At 48.5% G+C, this 19461-nt stretch overlaps 2 protein-coding genes across 2 annotated transcripts; both read right to left on the bottom strand.

Annotated features, from left to right (window-relative positions):
- Nucleotides 1–1082: 1082 nt before the first annotated feature.
- Nucleotides 1083–10233, bottom strand: KRT23 (keratin 23). Its single transcript, XM_065749160.1, has 8 exons — nucleotides 9755–10233; nucleotides 6303–6385; nucleotides 5041–5197; nucleotides 3529–3690; nucleotides 3313–3438; nucleotides 2609–2829; nucleotides 1890–1921; nucleotides 1083–1248 (listed from the first exon to the last, which is right to left on the bottom strand). Exons 1-8 carry the CDS (start codon nucleotides 10166–10168, stop codon nucleotides 1145–1147), a joined length of 1299 nt encoding a protein of 432 aa, XP_065605232.1. The 5' UTR covers nucleotides 10169–10233; the 3' UTR covers nucleotides 1083–1144.
- Nucleotides 10234–13505: 3272 nt separating this feature from the next.
- On the bottom strand, nucleotides 13506–17814 carry LOC136056800 (keratin, type I cytoskeletal 15-like). The gene is made up of 8 exons (XM_065749151.1): nucleotides 17184–17814; nucleotides 16811–16893; nucleotides 16268–16424; nucleotides 15719–15880; nucleotides 15468–15593; nucleotides 15134–15354; nucleotides 14388–14413; nucleotides 13506–13859 (listed from the first exon to the last, which is right to left on the bottom strand). Exons 1-8 carry the CDS (start codon nucleotides 17763–17765, stop codon nucleotides 13780–13782), a joined length of 1437 nt encoding a protein of 478 aa, XP_065605223.1. The 5' UTR covers nucleotides 17766–17814; the 3' UTR covers nucleotides 13506–13779.
- Between the last annotated feature and the right edge of the window lie 1647 nt (nucleotides 17815–19461).

Genomic DNA, 19461 nt, shown 5'->3' with positions numbered 1-19461 from the left:
GGGATGCAAATCCATACAGACACTCTTGGTGCACCACTTTGTCTCTCTTCGTTCTGCTTTCCAGGCTTCACTGTCTAAACAGTCCTAATAACACTGCTGTTTCTCATTAGGTTTTAGTGTTGCGTGTCTCTGGAAACTTCCACGTTGCCATTAGGATCTGCTGCTGAGCTGGGGCTGCGCTGACCCGAGGAAGGGGACGGAGCGTGGGTTTGGCTGAGGGGTGCAGGTCTCTGCCTTCCTGCGTGCACACCTTGCTGTGCACTGCGTGTACCAGGCCGTTGTGACACGACCCATCAACCAAAGTGATGAGCATTAATATGAAGGCAAATTGCTGAAATGGAGCTTTGGATTAAATAGATCACTGAGAGTGCATGAGAGGATATGGAAAAGCATTTACAGTCCTGGAAGGAAAATGTGCCATGGCTGAAGAAAATTTCTCTAAAGCCGAAGAATAAATGAATGCTTCTAGGATGTAAAGTGTGCTTTTCAACAACACTACTGATAATGCTGCTTTAAATGGCAGCAACTGAAGGCTGTATAGAAGGATGCTTGGCAGTTTTGCATGCAAACACCAGCTGTAACTTGCACCACCTCTCTTGTCTGTATCCGTGCCCTCCCTTCGTGCTGCTCGGACCACGAGGAGTCTCTGGGGCTGCTCCTGTAGCGCTGCCATTTGGGGCAGGGGCGTATTTAAGAACAAACCAAGTCAGAAGTTCCAATAACCAGTACGAGAAATGGAAAAGAGTTTATTGGCAGCAGTGAGGTATATGGTAAGAGACATGAGACAAGGAGAAAAAGTAAGAGATTATTCACTTTAAATTATAGTTAATTTGCAGAGCAGTAAATGAACCACACGTGGAGATTTGTGCCCCAGTGAGGCGTGCATAATACATATATTACCAGCTCAGACAGTCATCTTCATTGAATAGTTTGGCTCCAGCATTTTGATGACTAAAAGCTCTTTAAGAACATCGGCTCTGCCTAGCTCTGCGCGGCGCGTTGTAATGCTGCACGTCGCTTTAGCAGTGACACTGGCGTGTCCCCGGTGGCACTGGGTCCCAGCACACAGCTGGCGTTGCAGAGGAGCCAGCGGAGGCTGCACAGCAGCCCACCAGGAAGGTAGGAGCTCACAGGACGTCTGCCTTCAGTCTTGCTGCTGGATCTCGTTGATGGTGGAGGACACCAGCTGCCCGTTCACGCTGTCGTGCACGATGGCTTTGATCTTTCCATTGGTCAGTTCAGCTTGTTCTGGAAGAAAATGAAAGGTTAATTATACCAGACTTCGGAGAAACTTCATTTACAGTCATTTACCAGCTACCTCAACTGATTTATCTTTACATGTTTCCCTTTAAGTCAATGCTTATTATTGCTGTGTGTGAAATTTACTGGCAGAGTCACCCCGGGCCTTGTCCAGGTCAGGGAAAATGAACAGCAAAGCTGCATCGCAGCCAATGCAAATCTGACTTCAGAGCAGATTAACCTGCATGTCCGTAGGTCATGCTCATACCAGAAGAGCAGTTTCCAGACATGCAGATTTTGTTTGCTCTCATGCTCTCAGACATTTTAGTCACCACTTGGAGCCTCTGTGCCTCCTCATATGCCATGAGAGCTTTAGTCCTGAGCCTGAGCTGCGGCCGTGCCGCACTGGCAGGGCTCATCCTGCGGAGCAGCTGTGAGCGAGTGGATGCAGCAGGATGTGCTCTGAGTGCCGTCCTTCAGAAGGCCGATGAATCACAGGAATTATTCTCAAATAGGGCCTGCATGAGAGCTAACTGCAGAGCAAAGCTTCCGTAGTTCTGTCGCGTAAGGAGAAAATGATTTGAAGTCAAATTGGATAGGAAATAAAGAAGTTAAAACTCACTATAGAGAACAAAATAAAAGACTTTTACCTTCAACTTTCGATTCACGTGTTCTCGTTATCCTGTAAAGACGTTGAAACATTCATTATTTTATGTATACTTATTTTAAGAAGTTATTCTTCCCCTTCTTCTCACTGATTCTAAGGAGACCTTGAGCTGGTATGAGAAGAAATGAGAAAGGTGGCCCCGGATTGGGCTGAGACAAATCGCCTGGAGCTCCCCTGTCCTGCACTGCCTGCCAGAGATACTCCCTGATACAGGTTGCCCATCCTCCCTGTTCTGATTTTGCATAAATAAGGCATACTCTGTGTACAAGACGGCAGAATTAAGGACAGAGAGACCCAGACATTTCTGAATGTGAATTCAGACAGCACAGAGATGGGGAAAGGCAGCAGCACTCAGCGGAGGGGCATAAGGTGGAGGGGGGGCGTGCTGGTATTTGTAGCTACAGATGTCTGACCTGCACGATCTGTGCTTGTCTCCAGGCTCCTCCTTGAGCTCCTCCTTCTAAAAATCATTTTTAGAAATATGTATCGTTATATTAATTTAGACGATCCAAATTATGTGGCTTCGTGTTTCTCTGCATACTGAGTGGCTCAAGCTTTGTATTACGATCCATCACATTAAAGTGCCAACCCCTTATGTAGCATGGCACCCACAAGCTTTGATTAAGCATAAACAAACAAACAAATAAGCTGAACACAAGAACTCTCTTCTCATCTATTCCAGTCGGGGCAGCTTTGCCTTACCTGTCCACATTCCCTTCCAGCAGCAAGCGGTAAGTGGAAATTTCCTTCTCCAGGCGTGTTTTAATCCCGAGCAGAACCCGGTATTGGTTGTGTTGCTGCCTGATGTCATGACGAAGCTGGCTTAGCTCTTCCTCACATTTGGAGATGATCTGCTGCATGTTTTGAAGTGCGACTGCATAGTAATTGCGAGTGTCAGCCAAGGTGTCCTCCAGCATGTGTTTCTGACAGAGCAGATAATAACAATTCTATGGTTATGGAGCGTGTAGCATAGCAGGAGTGTCAGCAAGTTTGGTCTCTGGTCAGAAGATTACAAAAGTTAGGCTGTGGTCATTTAAACACTTAAGCACTTGAATCATTCACATGAAGATAGCAGAATCATGAAGTTGTGTTGTATGTGCTTAATACAGGGCAGAAAGTGAGCAATGAATCCCTGCCACATTCCTTTTGCTCAAAAACTGCGCTCCTGTATGTTCTCCTCCCCATCTTTTACTTGTCTGTAAGGTGAGACGTACATTTTTCACATCTCACCGATGGCTGCTGAACCTCTTTGCATATTCTGGCAGAGCACGGCCCAAATTTCAGTTTCGCTTTAATAACTGAAACAAAATTACACTCGGCATAATTTAAGCAAAGAATCGGTCCAAAACAGCTCCTAAGAATTTATGATGCAACAGTGGGCAGCCAGAGATGTCTGCAGTAGATACCTTACTCATCTGCGCCTGCAGCTCGATGTCCAGCGCCTGCAGGGTCCGTGTGAGATCCTTGATCTCGTTCTCACTGCTCCGGATCTGCTCCGGGTTAGGGACTGCTGCCAGGGACACAGCTGTGCTCTGCAGAGCAAAGGCGAGAGACAAGCTCAGTGCTTCTGATCAGTCAGTGCAGCTCTGGGGTCTTTGAAGTGAGCAGGAAAGAGCCGTTACCAGATCTTTGTACCAACTGTCAAGGCTTTGGCGGTTCTTCTCAATTATGGCTTCATAATCTTCTCTTATTTCTGCTAGAATCTTGGCCAGGTCTTCAGGAGGCGGCGCGTTCACTTTTATGTTGACTTTGAAGTCCTGCGACGAGCGATTTGCTTCCATATCCTATTGGTACGGGCAGAGGAAACAAGATTTGTCCAAGGAAAGGGAAACAGTTTTCATACCTGTACCTGTCTCATCGTCAGCTCCGTGGTCCCAGAATGCCTCAGATTTCCTTTGTCGTCGTGGTGAGGGCAACTTTACGTGTATTCTGTCAGCACCGTTTGGGAGGCTGACATGGGTAATGCTGTGACATGGCTCAAAGCAGGGACTAACACCTGCTGCCACGGCAGCACGGGGCGAGAGAAATCAGTGCCAAAACGTGTCGGGAGATCTTTGCCAATAAAGTTTCTGGAAGTTATATGCACCGAAACAGTGACATCTATTAAGAACCTAAAACCTCTCATGAAAATCTAACAGTAATCTCATATTTCTTACCTGGTATGTAAGTATTTATGGAACTATAACTAAGTTTACAGGATAGTAATATAAAAGTTCTGTGTAATTGTTAAAGGAGTAATTGGATTAAAACATATAATTACTGTGTAAACAACATAATTACAGAACAAGTCGAGCAGGTATGGTCACATTCCTATGGAGCAGCACAATCTATGTGCTAGGTACCACTTTCAAAAGCACCCAGGCAAAGGAGCATTGCAGCATGACATCACGACCTCTGAAATGTGGATCAGCTGGACACACTGATGGCTCTGCTGGCTGCCTTGATTCCAAGATCTGGTCTAGTATAGCTGTTCAGCTGATGTCCGTGGCTATGAGGGAACCAGCCAGGGAAAGCTGCACCTACTGCTGTGTGACCCTGGTGTTTGTATTCTGCTTCGAAGCAGTCCACACATACTGAGTAGGATGTTCTGTGTTAGGTGGTAACTGGAAACAACATTAGTTCAAGCAAAATGAAAGCAGCGTGTTGACACACCGTGGTATTATATAAGGGGGAATAACAGAGGGGACAAGCTGATCTCGAGAGGTCCCTTCCACCCTCAGCCTCTGCCATCCTGCGATTCTGTGAAATGATATATCCAGAGCTGAGGGAAAGTTTGCGATCATTCGAACTGAACAGCAGCTACCAACATTTCCTGGGTGCATGACATCTCTCTATGCGTGTATCTCTATTTCTGAGAGCATTTATGTTGAACGTGTAAGTTATTAGCTGCGTATGATGAATGAGAAGGTGACTAGAAAAGAGCCTGGGAGAGAACACAGCAAGTTGTTATCCTTATGAGGTTCCCGTGTAAGTGCTACAGTCGTACATAAGCTCTGTGCTTCCTCTGACTCTCATCGGCTTCTTTAGAAATGTAATTGGGTCCTGAATCATCAATCCCATTTATAGATTATGGATCTTACTCCGAGTTAATTACAGGGTAGCACAGATTTGTGTGGCAGTGTAACTTTTTCTACCTCCTCGTGGTCCTTCCTCCTGAGGATGTGTTCTTCTCTCAAGCCTTCAATTTCCATTTCCAGGTCTGTTGTAATGATGGTCAGGCCGTCGAGCTCCTTACGCAGGTTCTCGACATCGCACTGCACTCCCTGCCTCCGAGCCTTCTCTGCTTCATACCTTGGTCAGGAGAAAGAAGGCAAAGTCTGCTTACTGAGAGCGAGCTGCTTCTAGCCACTCGTACAAGTCGTAGCAAAGAAACAGTATTTGCAACCATTCCTTATGTGTTGTTTTAAATGATCAGTTTTCAATCCATCAGAAAACAGGGAAGAAGCCGGTTATTAACATCCCTGTCTGACCCCTCGCAGTTTGACATCTTTAGTGAACCAAAGTCAGAAGGACTCTGCTGTATCCTCTCTTGGGCACCTGGAGCACTTCTGCTCCTCAGAATCTGTCTCTGTACTCCCCTGGGTGTGAGCTGTGCTGGTGTTTGTACTCTCAGCATCTTAGACTGTATCTATTCACTCCAGCCCCTCAGTGAAGTTCCACTATTGCCTTTTCGTGATGCTACTGAATGATAAAGGGAAGCAAGGCAACCCAAGGCAAGCAGTGCACAGGTCTTTGTGTTTGTTACAGTATTCCCAAGAGCTGAGGTTTGCAAATAGCTGATCATCATCTAAAGATAAGGCCGGACATCTTCATGTTTCCTAAGAAGTCTAATTAACAGAAACGTGAATTTCTTTCCTGTGCAAAGCTCTGCCTGAAAGCTCTCAGTCCAAGGAGTTTGGCTTTTAATGTACTGATCAAGCAAAGTGCACTGAGAGCCCGGGAAGCATTGGCCTGATTGCTGCAGCAAAAGAATCCAAAGCAGGCGATGCTGACGGACAGGTCTTTCTCGCAGAGCTGGGTGGGGGGTGATAGGTGCAGGAAGTAGATTTGGGCTGGATTAGGGAAGCATATGGTGCACAGAAGAGTTAATTGGTACTGTCAGATGGCAGCGTAAATGCCATTTGTCACCAGTACCAAGTGTCTGCTGTAAAACCTGCTCTTCAGGACCCAACAAAAGTATCATAAACAGGGTGACTCGAGTTCAGCAATCATTCGAATGCTTTGCACCCTCTTTTATCTTTTTTTTTAAGTTACGTTTGTTCTGCATTGGTTCTATTTACCCAGCGTCACCAGAAATCTGCCATAAAACCAATGTCCTGCTGGATTGCCAAGAAAAGCATTTGGCTTAATCCTCATCCTCTTTCAAACTGAATGAGGAGACGAAAGAAGAGCTTACTTGAGCCTGAAGTCTTCAGACGCCATGTTGGCATTATCAATTTGTAAGAGGATACTGGCGTTGGTGATCTTGCCATCCTCAATCTGCAAAACAGAATCCAGCAGTGGGGTCAGCATTGCCATATGCCACCAGCAAACAACCCGTGCTTCCTTCCAGTGCCCGCTGCTTCTATGGAACTTATGAACAGCACATGTCTCAAGGAGAGCAAATGGAGAAAAGTTTAATTTCCTGATTCGTTTACGTATGTCCACAATTGTGGTCTGTAATCCTTATCTTTATTGGCTTTACTTTCCTGGATACGAAGTGCAGGGGACAGTTTCGTTCCTGGCTGGGCTGAAGATACGGATAATAACACGGAAATGCAGCCTTGGTCATCTTTAGGGCAGATTTCAATAAGAAAGATTGCATACTGTCTGTGTACAATTAAAATGCTGGAATTAATCACTTGCTAAAAAACCATCTGCATAACGACATGTTGAGTCAGTGCTGGGATGCAGTGGTGACAGCAGCAGCGATGCCTGAGCAGGACTCGGTGTGTCACCGTCGGGAGCTGCGCAGACCCAGGGTTACCTCCACGTCACTCACTGTGCTGTGCTGGGGCCTCCAGCAGCGTGCAGTGGTTAATTCAGATGTTTTGTTTTGCTTTCGAATGTTGAAATTTGCCTCAAAATGTGAAGGAGAAAATGCGCTGTGTCATTCATGTCGTGTACTCAGGGGTAGCTTTGATCTATAAATCTGAATATGAAAAGCGCAGTATTCCACTCTAAATCTTTGGAAGTATCTAGAAGCTTGTACATAATTAGCAGCAATAGTAATCGTGGGGCATCTGTCCCATCCTAACAAATAGCAAAGAGAAGTGTGGCTGCAGCTGCCTCCATGCCATGCTTCCGTACCAAAACGAAGTGCACTGTGCCCACAGGGAAAGCATTCACGGATCGGAGAGCTCTGAGCTCTTGTAAGCAGCACTTCCCACCCCTGCATGCATCGCAAGGACACAGCAGATGGGAAAATTGTCCTCAAGTGTCAGACGTTGAGCTCAGCTGGTAAATAACATAATGTGCTGGTGGAACTTTAACTGATTTCCGAAACAGAAGAGATGGTGAATTCCTGAGCAATGAGCAGCACAGCTCAGGTACTGCCCTGGGATGGGACCAAGGGCAGCTGGAGGAGTCTGACGGTGCCCCAGATGTGCCACTGCCTGGAATGTGTTGTCAGAGAAGAGACAATCCTTCAACACATCCTTAGAGCAGCGTAAATTTTACTGAGGGAGGGAACAACCAAGAAGCCGTGAGAAAGCACCGCTGCGGTTCTTCACTTTGTGCCATTTCATACAGTTGCATCACAGCAACACATACAGTTGTGCTCCCGGCTGCTAAGGGAAGGGATCCCGCTCTGCCCTGCGTGGCACAGCCTCCCTGCAGGCACGGGATGCAGTCCTGGGAACCACAGCATCAGAAGGAGAGAGCTGTCAGCGAGCTGCAGAGGTGGGGAAGGGGCATGTGGGCAGCTGCTGTCCCTGGGTTTGCCCAGGAAGGCTCTTTGCACTCTTGTTCCTCTGTGTATCGGTCAGCAGTGTGGATCCTGTCTCCCTGAGCGCTCTGCAAACCAGCTTGGCTATTTGGCAGCACCAGATGCCTGAATATGAGCGAAGAATGTAGTGGTGTTTACACAAAAATGGAGCAAAGATTGCCTGAAGGACAGGTGCGACTTCACTTTGTATGGAGCAGGGCTGGAGCAAGGCGCCTGGACACTCATCCTGCTCGTGGAGCTGGGGAGCAGTGCAGCCCAGCACGTCGGACACGGCCACCACGTGCCTCCAAGTTTAGGTAGCCACTACATCACGGACTTTCTGGGTTATGGGATAGAAGTTCCTAAATTGTGTCTAAAAATCATTTTAGGTACTGAATTCATCTCACCATTTCAACTTGTGGGTAATTGTTTTAATGATGATTAGTAATTAAATGCTAAATTTTCACTCATTTTGCTGGCATGATGGTAATTAACGTAATTTATAGAGAAAGTGAAAATCCTGTGTTAAATCACTGAATTGTCACTTGTCAATAATCCTTTCCCAGAGCAGTTTGCCCTAAAGCAGCCCCGCACATGGTGCTGGCTGTGGGGCCATGGGCTCAGCCCCACACACGGTGCTGGCTGTGGGGCGTGGGCTCAGCCCCACACACGGTGCTGGCTGTGGGGCCGTGGGCTCAGCCCCGCACACGGTGCTGGCTGTGGGGCCGTGGGGCTCACAGGTGCTGGCACTCTGCACAGTGCATTCAGCTTTGGGTATGGCCACAAGCAGCACGGTGCCTTTGGTCGTATCATCTTTCTCAGCCTTTTCCATTTGTTAATTTCCAATCAGTGTAAAAGCATTTATGTTCCTGATGAACGAGTATTCATCTCTGGATCAGTTAAAAAAGAGTGGCAGGTGTGGAGGCTGCTGACCTTTGTTTATCCTTAAAATAGGAATAGGTGATGACAGTCCTGGCTCTCTCGCACTGCCTGTGGTCGGAGCACCTCATCTTCTGCCTGGAGGCAGCGCATTTAGCAGGAGCACGGCTTGGACCAAGCCCTGACCTCCACCCGCAGGCTGCAGGACAGTACTGCTCTCAGACCCTTTGGAGAAACATTTCTCGGGGTCGTGAGAATGCTGAGGAAGCAAATGGCAAAAAGCAGGAGAAAACAACAGCACCCAGCTGCAATAGCTCTGCTGTTTGCCCTGTGTGGCTGTGCAGTTAATTACCGTGATTAGTCACAGAGATGGTTACAGTGCTAAGTATGTTCATTACGAATACAGATTAATATTATGGTTAAAAGTGGAGACACGTGAGTTTGGGAGACTGAAAGAGTTACTGTTGAACATGAATATTAACAACTGGCAAGAACCAGAATTTCTCCTTTTAATTATAGTGAAAACATCCACAAGGAATTTGTCACTGCTATTTCCTTAATTACAGTGAAGTATTTTTCCATCTGATTACATAAGCTCATTGGACCCAGAACTCCTGTCGTTTCATTGTCTGCTGCCACAGGAATCAAAGAAATGAAAGGCAACAGTACGTCTAAGGACGGCGTGGATGAAGGAAGGCACTCTCTTCAGGTTGCTTGCTTTTTAATTTGCCTGACTCCGTGTGCACTCAGACCGTGCTCTGCCAGACACGGTTCTCAAGCCACAGTTTCATGCACAGCAGTGAGCACTTGGCAGCATGCGAGCACCTCTTCCTACCAGCCTGCACAGGAGCCCCTCGTTTCCCTACCAGCCTTTCCTGTGCCCGTTTTCCCCCTCGTGGAGGCAAACAACGTTTATGCCCAGGTCCTGTCAGCACTTTCATTTGTATTTCCAGTATTTGCAGTGTTATTTTTAATTTTCTTTAAAGGAAAACCATCAGCATTAATGAGGAGCCAGATCCCTGAAAGGAGCACAGAATGGCATAGTTGTTACAGCTCTGACTTACCTGTCTTTGCATGTCAGTGACGTTTTGCTCGTACTGGTTGAAGTCATGCCTCTTTCCATGAGACTTTGTCCTGTGCCACTCTAGGATGCAGCTCTCGAGCTGAGCGTTGGCTGCTTCTAAGGAGCGGACCTTGTCCAGGTAGGCAGCCAAACGATCATTCAGGTTCTGCATGGTCTGTTTCTCATTCCCACCCAGGAAGATGCTTTCCCAGTGGTGCTCGCCGAAGCATCCCCAGGATGCCCCTCCTCCGGCAGCCAGACAGAGGGGTCTGGCGGAGGAGAAAGAGGTGTGTGTGCCGCTGGCACCGTCTGCACTTGGAGGTCGGTAAGAGGTTCCTTGCTGGGCCAAACCACACCCTGCACTACCCCTGAGGGACCCAGAAAAGAACTGGAAAAGGCCTTGGCTGGTGCTCATGTTCAGCTCCGTTAGGGATCCGACGCAATGTGTGAGTGCCTCGCACGGAGCAGCCTTCCCTGAGCGGCTTTATGCCTTTTCCTGTGGGAGTTCCCTTCGATGAATGACTGCAGCAGGATTGTGTCATCGTGAAACGTGCTTCCTCTTGGTCAATTCTGAAGCATTTATGAGCACACACTGTTGTTATTATTTGGAATCGCAGCCACATTCCAGGTTCCTTTTGCTTGTTTTCTTTCTTTCTTTTTTTTCTTTGCTTTTCATATTGTAATTGTGAGGTGCGGCTAAAAGCAATGGGTGTGGAACCGGATCAGCTCTGCTCGGACTGTTCACTAAAAGCCGGCAGTAAATGCGTGGTGCTCTGTTTGAAGGGGGAGAACGTCATCCATCGCACAACACGGAGAGCGAGCACAGGGGCGGCTCAGCCGGGACGCTTTTCTTCTGCCGGAGCTGTCAGGCTCCCGAGCGCTGGAGCCCGGCGTGTCCCAGCAGCTGGCCCTGGTGAGCCGTGCCCCAGCTCCATCACCTAGCAGCAGCTCCTCAGGGGGTGAGGCTGAGCTGTGTCCCTCGGCCGCCTGTTTCCCACTGAAAAGCACGAGTGTGCAGTGTTTTCTGCTCATTTTATTCCTGATTCGGTGTGAAGTCAGGTTTCAGTTCCAGTGGTCTTACTGAAGTAGATAATAATGCAGGAATTTATTGTTGCTGCTAATGGCAACACTATGAAGATATTTATAGCTGTAGAAAATATTCAGAAGTTTGTCATAATGCTCCCAAAAGCAAAGCTACCAGTGGTGCAAACTGACCTGGCAGCTGTGCAGTCCTTAAAGGTTTCAGGTACTCTGCAGAGCTGTGTAAGACAAAACCAGAACGGGCAGCGTGGTCAGGGAAGGAGGGGTCAGGGATGGGATGGAGGGGGTCAGGGATGGGATGGAGGGGGGTCAGGGATGGGATGGAGGGGGTCAGGGATGGGATGGAGGGGGGTCAGAGATGGGATGGAGGGGGTCAGGGATGGGATGGAGGGGGGTCAGGGATGGGATGGAGGGGGGTCAGGGATGGGATGGAGGGGGGTCAGGGATGGGATGGAGGGGCAGCGGCTCCGGCTCTGTTCGCCCGGCGGCAGTGGATGGATTTCACACCATGTCACCCTATACCGGTCCGCATTCCGGAGGGGAGGGCTGGAGAGGTGCTACGGGATTATACCGCCCTGGGAGAAGCGCGCAGAGTCCTTTTTTTTCAGCGGTTGTTTAATTAGGAGCTCGGCAGTAATGAACGCGAGGCAGAGGAGCCGGAGCTGCGCGGGGATCGGGCTCCGCCTCGCGGCTCGGGGCGGCTGTGCGCGTCGGCTGCTGATGCTCCGTTTATTCTACATTTCTCATACGTTTGATGGTATAGAAATGCCAAAAAAACGTAGTTGTTTTGGGAAACCAATCACCGAGGATTCAATTTTCCGATAGGCGCGAGGCGCGGCTATGACAGAATATTCTCGTAACAGCTCCAGCCGTCATGGGCTGCTGGCACACGGCTTAGCGTCAGCACCGCAGCTCGGGAGTACCCGGAGCTCGGAGCCGGGGCAGGAGCGGACAGCTAACTCTAATCAAACAGGGAAGAAAAGCTGCTGCACTGATATCCCGCTGTCCGTCTCCACGAAGCTGTTTCAGACTGAGTTTTCTACTCTGGCAATACAGCAAGCCAACGTCCTGTGAAATATTACACTGAAAAATAAGTTCGTATGTAATCATAGAGTAAATAAAGCCCACCCAGCCCCAGCCCCCACGGACCCCTCCCACAGCCCGGAGCCCGACCCGGCCCTGCGTTTCCCTCGAGCACCACGCGAAGGATCCGCGGAAAAGACCAAAGATCTCCACTGAAAACCACGCGCAGTTCTGCAGCGGTGCGATCCGCGCAGGACGGGATGAAAGCAGCGGGCAGAGCAAGAGAGCGAGGCGCGGTCAGCAGATGGCACCAAAGGATGAGAGCCGTGTGCTGCCGGCCGGGGCTGCCATCTGCCAGCCGCTGTGGGGCAGATAACCTGCGTCAGAGTGTACATCGAAACGGTGACATTCACGTTACAGACGGCGTGACCGCTTAGTACTCGTTTTGCTGAGATCCTGGCAGCCAAGGTGGGGCACGTGCTGTTACTGCTGGGGCACTTATGCCTTTGTAATGTACCATCAGCAGCAGTTAATGCAGTTATATCGTCCAGTAGGGTTTCATGGCTGCTGGTAGAGGTGGATGTCCTTGAAAATGAAGCCATTTTTCTCCAAAGTGCGAGGCAGTGTGGGTCCTCAGGGTACACTGACCATAAGAGCTTGACCCACATGGTAGGCAGTAACACAGCTGACATTTCCCTACTTTACTGAGCTTACTTTAACCCCTTTTTGATGGCTTGCTTTCAGTTGTGACAGTCAGCATGAAATGAGGCAGTTCCTGGTGACAGAGCACGGACCCTGCCTGGAGGTCGCCTGGTCTTGCGCAGAAAGGAGGTGCTTTCATGGAAAAAAATCAATTACTGAAGTGCAAATTAAATACATATCTCTTTTTTTTTTTGTGACAGAAATTGAACAGTTGTTTATATTCCTCTGAAAATGTGGATGAATACTAGCACTGATCACCAAGATAACTTTCAGATATTAATTAACTCGGGCACTGCATGTGTATCTCCAGGAAACAGGAGGTACAGAGCTGGAGACAGGACCCTTTCTCTCATCAGCTTCAGGGAAATAGTCTTTTGCTGATCTGATTCAATTTAGCTCTACGTTTTCCAAGCAGGTTATGTTAGCAGCATACAGCACTTCTGTGAATGTTTTATGTGTTTCTGAAATCTTTATAAAGCTTCTCTCTTCTCCGGTGTAGCTGCAGGCTGACACTGCTGGGAGCAGGCAGCCTGGCACAGCCGGTGACACAGGCTGCTCTTCCCTCGGTCTGACAATCAAGAGGCAAATAAATAATCAAACCCTGCTTGGATAGGTCGTGCTGCTGCACCTTGCCTCGTCCTTCCTGAGGAGCCAGGGACATCTGCCTTTTCACTGGGAGAAGTGCAGGAACAAGCTATATATATTTTTATATATATATATGTCCGTATTTCAGAAGTTGTGCACTCGCAATTCAGAGCAAAGGGCTTAAGGACAATTTGTGTTATCTTCTTCATATTAACTTCTGATTCCTGGGAGGATCATCGGCACTTTGTGTCCGTCCGTTAATCACCGCCTTTCTTAGGATTGTTAAGGTTCCTGTTTTGTTAGGCACACTTGTCAGGACACCAGGTTTGTGTTGGGGGAGTGCTGTGTAAGGAGGGGCACGTGGGCAGCAGTGCATAAAAACAGCATCAGGCTGAATGCATTTGCACAAGCAGGAGAGAAACTTTATTGTGTAGATTGTTTCATAAGGGTACCACACAGAAACAAGCAGACATCTCTGACCCATAGAGCCAAGTGATCATGTAAAAAGGGAGAGCAAATTTAAGGAAAGCCGTTGCACACTTTTTGGATTACGTTCGTGTGACCTAGCAGAAGTACCAATGCGTTTCTGGAAGCGTTAGCCAGTGGGTGGACTGCCCTCTTTTGTAGCTGGTCCAGCACAGACAGTGTCATAGCAAGAGAGGATTCAGGATTTCTTTACTGCGGTCTCCTGTCACGAGTGGAGGAAGCCTTTCCCTCATCTTCCGTGCTCCCACGGACTCTTCCAGCGGCACTTGCTGTGGTAGGAGAAAAAAAGGCATTAAACTTATGGGAAAAAACTCACCTCCAGTGCATGGAAGAGCCACACAATGTTTCTGTGCTTATTTCCTGGCAGGACTTCTTTTCACATAGCAGAGGGGGAACTGCCTCTGCACCAGGTCTGCTCTCCCTGCAGGGCCACGTACAGAAAATCCTCCACGTTATGAAATGGGAGAGGTGAAGATATAAATAGAGTGCACATTGCGTGGCAGATTTGGATCTCTCTTGCAGGTGGTATGAATCAGCGGAGGAACTGAGGAGTCTCTGAGATTGCCATGTCTTAGAGCCACACAAGGAGTGCATGCAATCATTTTGCAAGCGGCTGGGGTCAAAAGTGCACATAAAATAAGATAAAGTATGATTCTCTCCTCTCCAAATGGAAAAGGTGTCATTGCAGAGAAAATATGATCTGTGCTAATAAGAAGAAATACCAAGCAAAATAAGCTTGTTTCATTCTATTGCTTGAACTCATTTCATCCCCTCTTTAAGTCACATTTTTTACTTACCATCCTTAGGGTTCACTCCTGACATGCTGCAGAAAAGAAGAGAAGTTTGATCAGTGACCATCACCGAGTTTGTCCACTGACACGTTCAGGAGATGCTGTGTGTGTATAGCTCTGGTTTCACACTGCTTTGTCAGCGGGTCAGTTCTTACTCTGCTCTCATGAGTGCTCTGTCAGGGCTTTGAAGAGCACTGCTGTATGCTCTCCAGAAGTTGTGGCCATCAACGAGACCAGGTCTTTTGTGATTTTTTCTCCCCATGTCTCCCTGCTCAAAATGTCATAATCTAGAGGCAGCACAAGGAGCTGATTCCCTCTCAGAAATCAGAAGTAATTCCTTGTGTAGGTCAGAATGAGAACTGGGCTGTACACATCAGACCACTAAAGTCAGTTGTGGTCCATATGCAGAACAAGCTTTTGAATGTATGTTAGGCTGAAGGCCGTGACTCCAGCCCAGCAGGATTACATGAGGCGTGTATGGGGCCCAGTGCCTTCTGCAGTTCACTGTAGTCAACGTGCTTGCATTTATAGATCCAAGTTATCAGCACAACTGATCTGCAGATGTAGTTTGAGCGATAGCAGCTCCCGGGATGTTGCCGAGCATCTGTGTTGCCAGCGCTCAGCAGGCTCTATATGCAATCAGTGTAATTTAGTAATCTGGAGTCAGCCTAACAACCACAAATTACTGCTTTACAATGTGCCCTGTTATTAACCTTATCTAATCATCACTGGGTTTGTATGTGGTAACGTACTGGGAGTCCTGGGTCTCCAGCAGCTGGCGGTATGTGCCGATTTCCTGCTCCAGGCGGCTCTTGATGTCCATGAGCATTCTGTACTCCTGGTTCTGGCGCTCCATGTCACATCTGATTTCACTCAGTTGCTCCTCAACGCTGGTGATGAGGTTCTGAATTTGTGCCAGCTGCGCGCAGTATCGTCCTTCTGTATCTTGCAGGTTGGCTTCCAGTCCAGCTTTCTAATGCAGGAAGACATTAGAGCAGGTTGCCATAAAGATTCATCCCACAGATGGAATGAAAGGGGAAGAAGAGAGGAGGGGGGCAGGGGAGGTTTCTGGCAGTGCTCGTATACCATGCTCAGCTGTGACTGCAGCTCGATCTCCAGGCTCTGCACCGTGCGTCTCAGTTCTGTGATCTCCGATTTGCTGCTCTGTATCTGCTCGGTGTGGGTGGCTACTTCACGGTTCAGCTCATCAGTCTGAAAGAGAAAAGCAAATGCAAAATTAAATGCCCAAAAAATAAATACATTTTAAGCCTATCCCTTCTGCTGCAGCAGAGTGAGGAGCTGGTGCATCGGTCTGCTGCTTGCTGACACAACCATACCTGCGTGAGGAACCATGCCTCAGCGTCCTTGCGGTTCTTCTCAGCCAGGGCCTCGTACTGTTCCCTCATCTCCGAGAGGATCCTGGTCAGGTCAATGCCAGGAGCAGCGTCCATTTCCACGTTGACTGTTCCACTGAGCTGATTGGAGTACTCCTTCATTTCCTGCGCGGGCAAGAGGTGGGGGACACAAAGGAGATGGTGCTCAGTATCCTCATGTACCTTCTGCCAGCAGCAATCCATGCATGCCAACTAACATCACAGGTGGGACACACATAAAACGTTTCTCAGATTGTGCCTCTCCGTGTCTGCGCTTCTCTACTCTCTGTATACTCTCGCAGATGCATACTTACATCTTCTGTGTGACCTGTCACACGCTTAGGAATGTCAGACTGAGACTGAAACTCATGGATCTGAACGATTTGGAATCAGATAAATGCTTCTCAGGATCAACTTTAGGTATCACAGTTTTCTCCTTATGAATGCTGCCATTCTGATGTTATTAGAGAAATTCGAAGGGAAGTAGTTTCCTCTCTCCAGTGCCGTGCTCACCTCCTCGTGGTTCTTCTTGAGGTAGGCCAGCTCCTCCTTCAGGCTCTCAATCTGCATCTCCAGGTCGGCCCTGGACAGGGTCAGCTCGTCCAGCACCCTGCGCAGCCCATTGATGTCGGCCTCCACGCCCTGGCGCAGGAGCAGCTCATTCTCATATCTGCAGTTTTTAAAAGAAACAGATGTTGGCATATGATGAGTTTGTATTCAGTGGAGCCATAAGTCAGAACCCGAGCTATTCCTGTCTTCTTTTCCCCTGGGCTACGATTAAGAGCATCACTAAAAAGCAGACATGATTTATTTGTATATATGAACAGCTCAGTAATGTGGTTACTGTGTTCTGATCCTTCATCGCACCTTTTTTTTTTTGGCCAGAGATTTTTCATTAGAAGTTATTAATGAAAGCATCTATCTATAATTTGGAAATATGTCTTTCAGTGGCTAGAGCGTTATTTTCTAGATGAGAAGTAATACTTCACTTCAGAAAACTGTTTTGAGAAAGAGAGAAAAAGAGGGAGGTGCCAGATGTGTTCCAGGTAAACTTACTTCAGCCTGAAGTCATCTGCAGCCAGCCTGGCATTGTCGATCTCCAAAACCACTCTGGAGTTGTCAATAGTAGCTGCAAGGATCTGCCAGGGGGAAAACAGGAGAGCAATGCTGAGTGCTGTGAACTGAGCACACTTTGCCACGTTCTGTTAACTTCTTCTGCAAACATTTTAATTGCAAAATCTGCCTCATTTTCAGGACCACCATTTGCTTTTTATATTAAGGTTATTCTTCTCTCATAACCACAGGGAGCTGGAGTGGGGAGAATTCAAGATTTATTTTCTAGTTGTTTTGCTTGATTTCAGAGACGAGGACTGTGCATTTCCACAACTCCAGTGCATTCTTATAACTCACCTACTTATGAACGTCATACCTTATCGCGGAGATCTTCAATTATCTTGTAGTAGTTACTGTAGTCCCGAGCTGGGCTGCTGGGAGCTTGCTTCTTGTACCAGTCTCGGATTTTGACTTCTAATTCTGCATTTGCATCTTCCAGAGCTCGTACCTTCTGCAGGTACGTGGCCAGGCGGTCGTTCAGATTCTGCATAGTTATCTTTTCGTTGCCAGAAAGAAGGCCATCACCTCCACCAAAGGCACAGCTAGCATCAAAGCCTCCACCAAAGCCAGCTCCTCCACCCAAGCCGCAGACAGCACCTCCACCAAAGCCAGCTCCTCCACCCAAGCCGCAGACAGCACCTCCACCAAAGCCGCCGTAGCCTCCTCCGTAACCGCTGCCAAACCCAGCGCAGGATCCACCGCCATAGCCGCCTCCGATGGAGGAGACGTACCTCGCCGAGGAGATGGAGACCCCTCTGCCCCCAGACCCTCCGTGGATGCTCGGGGCGCGGTGGGAGCCTCCCACTCGCACCGAGGAGAGGCGGGAGGTGCTGCTGCCAGCAGCCCCAGAGCCCCCAGCACCACTGACAGAGGAGTTCTGCACAGCGCGAGTGGTCATGGCTGCAGCTCAGAAGGAGTTAGGTACTCAGCGTAGTGCAGAGCAGGAAAGCGTGTGCCTTCACTGCCCCGGTGCTTCTTTTATAGCCACAAGATAGGGTGTTAGGAGACAAACCCAAGCTGCAACCCTCCCTCCAAAGATTCTCCTCCCTCGAGGTGAGGCCAATTATGATGACATTCCTTACACACAGAGCTGGCTGTACCTCTCAGGGGCTAGGGCTTGGGTTTTTTTCTTTTAATTAAACTAAAGGGATGATTCAGATTGTGTTTTTCTTCGGGCTATAGTTCTGAAGCCCAGGGTTTACTTTTCTGACAATCAAGAATGGAAAAACAAAGCGAGTTCTGCCGCACCCACGTCCCCATCGCAGCACTCAGCACAGCTCCGTCGAGAAAAGTACATTGCCCCGAAGTTTCATTTAAGAAAAATTCTCCTTTCGTTGGAGTGCACAGAAATGTTCACGTCACCATTAGTTCTCATTCCTAGCTGCATTTATTTTTACCCAGTAACATTTGGAATTGAATTCTCCATATTTTTTATTGCTCGGAATTTATATTTAAGTGTTGATTTGTATTTAAGCACATCGTCGCAGCACTGCGCGGGGAGCGGTTACGTCTGTCGGTGTTCAGGGAGGTGTGCTTGGTTTACCAGTGCTCGTGTATCAGCAAGAGGGGTCACACGGGGGAGAAGTTACTCAGATAAAAGAAGGGTGTGCGAGGACAAAGCTCCGTTACGTTTGGGAAACGCTCGGGACGGCCAAAGGGGTTTTGTGACGGTTGTGCCCCAGGTGCAGCCCCATGGCAGCCAGCGGCCTTCGTACGAGGGGGAGCAGGGAGGAGGTACTTGGAGCCAAGAAATACCAAGTGTGGCAGTGATGAGCAGCCTGACAGCCCAATTCAAGGCTGTCCACTTGTACTACAGCTAATTAGCAAAGGCAGGATATTTCATAGCTGTGGAAACATGTTTCAAACAGAGCTTGGAGCTTTGCCATAGCACTTCAGTTTTGCTTTGGGGCAGATTAATAGTTGTGTGTAGCTGCCAAATGTGCGTATCTGCAAGAGGCAGCATCTCAGGGACAAGCTGAGGCAAACCCTCCTCAAGACAAATAAGTTTCTTTAACCCCCACTCATGGCAGCGTGCGGAGGTGTGCAGGCTGCCGGGGTCCGTGGGACCGAGTGATCCCACAGTAGGCAAGACTGAATTCCAGTTAGAAAGTAAGAAATACACACACACTAACCAGCAAAACCACTGCCAACTTCTATCAGGAAACTGAGGGGATTTTTCATTCAGCTGCAGCCGTCCCCGTCCTCCCCTCCTCCTGTCTTTGCTGATCTGTACTTCTCAGGACTTTTTTTCCCCGTCAGTTCTTCATGTCATAGTGAGGCCACTGTCAAACACTACAGAGCTGGATTTCCAGCAGCTAAGCTGGGATTAGTGTGTCAGGACGTGACAGATGCTGCTCATGGGTCACCTGAGTCAGTGCAGAGCCAAACCCAAGCTCTGGCCTCTTCACCTGGGGAGGATTACCCAGCCCTGACAGAGCAGGCCTGCAGCTCTGCGCTGCTCCCCACTGTGCAAACACTCCACTCATCTGGGAGGACTTATGTGAAAGAATGAAAGAATATATTCCCTCTCAGGTCCAAGGAGAATGACGAAGAGTTTGTGGCTGTGTCCCTGAGAAGAGATCCACCCCGGGTGG

This window comes from Cyrtonyx montezumae, unplaced genomic scaffold (assembly GCF_038088225.1).
Source record: "Cyrtonyx montezumae isolate F1298 unplaced genomic scaffold, pur_monq_1.0 scaffold_58, whole genome shotgun sequence".
In the NCBI taxonomy this organism is placed as follows: Eukaryota; Metazoa; Chordata; class Aves; order Galliformes; family Odontophoridae; genus Cyrtonyx; species Cyrtonyx montezumae.
The sequence above is the reverse complement of the archived record's forward strand: the minus strand, read 5'-3'. Positions and strand labels throughout refer to the sequence as shown.

What these genes read in the sequence shown, in the direction of transcription:
- KRT23 (XM_065749160.1), bottom strand. Translation starts at nt 10,168, where the DNA reads ATGAGCACCAGCCAAGGCCTTTTCCAGTTCTTTTCTGGGTCCCTCAGG. An exon ending in TCTGAAGACTTCAGGCTCAA is followed by an intron (nt 5,198 to 6,302) that starts GTAAGCTCTTCT and finishes CTCCTGACCAAG; the next exon opens with GTATGAAGCAGAGAAGGCTC. An exon ending in ACGTGAATCGAAAGTTGAAG is followed by an intron (nt 1,249 to 1,889) that starts GTAAAAGTCTTT and finishes ATTTTCTTCCAG; the next exon opens with AACAAGCTGAACTGACCAAT.
- LOC136056800 (XM_065749151.1), bottom strand. Translation starts at nt 17,765, where the DNA reads ATGACCACTCGCGCTGTGCAGAACTCCTCTGTCAGTGGTGCTGGGGGC. An exon ending in GCAGATGACTTCAGGCTGAA is followed by an intron (nt 16,425 to 16,810) that starts GTAAGTTTACCT and finishes TAAAAACTGCAG; the next exon opens with ATATGAGAATGAGCTGCTCC. An exon ending in AGGAGTGAACCCTAAGGATG is followed by an intron (nt 13,860 to 14,387) that starts GTAAGTAAAAAA and finishes CTCCTACCACAG; the next exon opens with CAAGTGCCGCTGGAAGAGTC.